Source organism: Pyrus communis, chromosome 11, assembly GCF_963583255.1.
Source record: "Pyrus communis chromosome 11, drPyrComm1.1, whole genome shotgun sequence".
Classification (NCBI taxonomy): Eukaryota; Viridiplantae; Streptophyta; class Magnoliopsida; order Rosales; family Rosaceae; genus Pyrus; species Pyrus communis.
In genome coordinates, this window is record NC_084813.1 from 6,352,176 (window position 1) to 6,353,936 (window position 1,761).

General features: G+C 45.3%; 1 protein-coding gene across 1 annotated transcript; it reads left to right on the top strand.

The window, feature by feature from the left end:
• On the top strand, window positions 1-1,761 carry LOC137708271 (phosphatidylcholine:diacylglycerol cholinephosphotransferase 1-like). Its single transcript, XM_068447313.1, has 3 exons — window positions 1-513; window positions 1,059-1,196; window positions 1,279-1,761. The coding sequence occupies exons 1-3, from the start codon at window positions 127-129 to the stop codon at window positions 1,579-1,581; spliced, it is 828 nt and encodes a 275-aa protein (XP_068303414.1). The 5' UTR covers window positions 1-126; the 3' UTR covers window positions 1,582-1,761.

Below are 1,761 nucleotides of genomic sequence, written 5' to 3' on the forward strand. Positions count from 1 at the left end.
TCTAATTTCCAATTAACAATTCTAATCCTGTTTAGAGAAATATCTAAACCTCTAGTTATATATAGATCACCGCATCCCACAATCTCGCTCGCCCCAAAAGCCTCTTTAACTCCAACCCCACTCACAATGAACGGCGCCGTTTCGTCCCTAAAGCCTCGGCACAAAAGGGTCCCAAACGGCAAGCCCATTCGCGTCGTTTCCCCTTCGCCCGCAGACCACAACGAGGAGGCGATGTATTCTTCTTCTAAGTCCAAGAAGATCGGTCTCAACGGTGGCGGCAAGGCCTTCTTCATGACGTGGAGGCTGCATGACGCCGTCCACGTGGCCAAACACCATTGGATACCCTGCCTCTTCGCAATGGGGGTCCTCTTCTTCATGGGCGTGGAGTACACGCTCCGGATGGTGCCGTCGTCGTCGCCGCCGTTCGATATCGGGTTCGTCACCACCCGCTCCCTCCACCTCCTCCTGGCTTCCAAGCCCAAGCTTAACACCTTGCTCGCTGGCCTTAACACGGTACTAAATTGCTAACTCTAATTGCGTTTTAATTATATTTAAAGAAATTGCATTTTCTGGGTTTGTGTTGTAATCTGTATTTTTCTCCGTCGTTTTTTTGTTCTGGGTTGGGTTAATTTGTCCTGATATGTATAGAGTTGTAATTTTTTGTGAATTTAATCGAATAAATTTGGCATTTTTTGGGCAATTGGGGTTTTTTGTCATATTAAGAACAAAATCGCATTTCTGACAGAGCGTGCATTTCCACTTATGTTTAGGGTAAGCTTATCACCCCTTGAATTTAGACACCACATTTAGGGAAAAATGAAAAATCTAAATTCGTCGGTGGTCCAGATTTACAGTCTGACAAAATAATATTTCTGTTTATTTATTTATTTATCGGTCGTTGATGTGATTGAAGTTTTGGGTGCCTAGATATCGAGACTTTGATCCTCTCCAAATCCAATGTTGGGTTTCTGGGGACATTTGATGTGCTATGAAGTAGTGCAAAATTGAATGGCATTTTTATGTCTTGTTCAGTGTTGAATTGGTTTCTGGCACTCTAGGTGTTTGTGGCAATGCAGACCACATATATACTATGGGCATGGCTAGTAGAGGGACGCCCAAGACCCACAATCGCGGCCGTCTTCATGTTCACGTGCCGGGGCATCCTCGGCTACTCCACCCAACTTCCATTGCCTCAGGTAATACCCACACCATCGTTATGCATCGCGCATAAATAAACCTCACATTTTGCGCGTTGTGTAATAATCCATGTTTTGACAGGGGTTTTTGGGGTCAGGAGCGGACTTCCCAGTCGGGAATGTGTCGTTTTTCCTGTTCTTCTCGGGGCATGTAGCCGGGTCTGTGATTGCATCCTTGGATATGAGAAGAATGCAGAGGTGGGAAATGGCATGGACATTCGATGCCCTCAATGTCCTGCAATCGGTGAGGCTGCTGGGGACAAGAGGGCACTACACGATAGACTTGGCCGTGGGGGTTGGAGCCGGTTTTCTGTTTGATTCTCTGGCCGGAAAGTATGAGGAAAGCAAGAGATCAACTTCTACCAAAGAGGCTCTGTTTCCTTGAACAGATGGGAATGTAGGCAGGTAGTTTTGGGGTAGGAATTTGAGTATGTTTTTCGATAAGAAAATGAAAGTAGGTGTATGAACTTGTATAGAGTCAGAAAGAGAGCTCAACCAGCTCAATTGTCTGGGGACCATTTGTTGTTAATTTCTTCAAGAGTATATTTCTAAACAGAACTTTCCA

Coding starts and splice junctions, on each gene's coding strand:
- LOC137708271 (XM_068447313.1), top strand. CDS start 127: ATGAACGGCGCCGTTTCGTCCCTAAAGCCTCGGCACAAAAGGGTCCCA. Junction 514..1,058: donor TGCTCGCTGGCCTTAACACG/GTACTAAATTGC, acceptor CTGGCACTCTAG/GTGTTTGTGGCAATGCAGAC. Junction 1,197..1,278: donor CCCAACTTCCATTGCCTCAG/GTAATACCCACA, acceptor ATGTTTTGACAG/GGGTTTTTGGGGTCAGGAGC.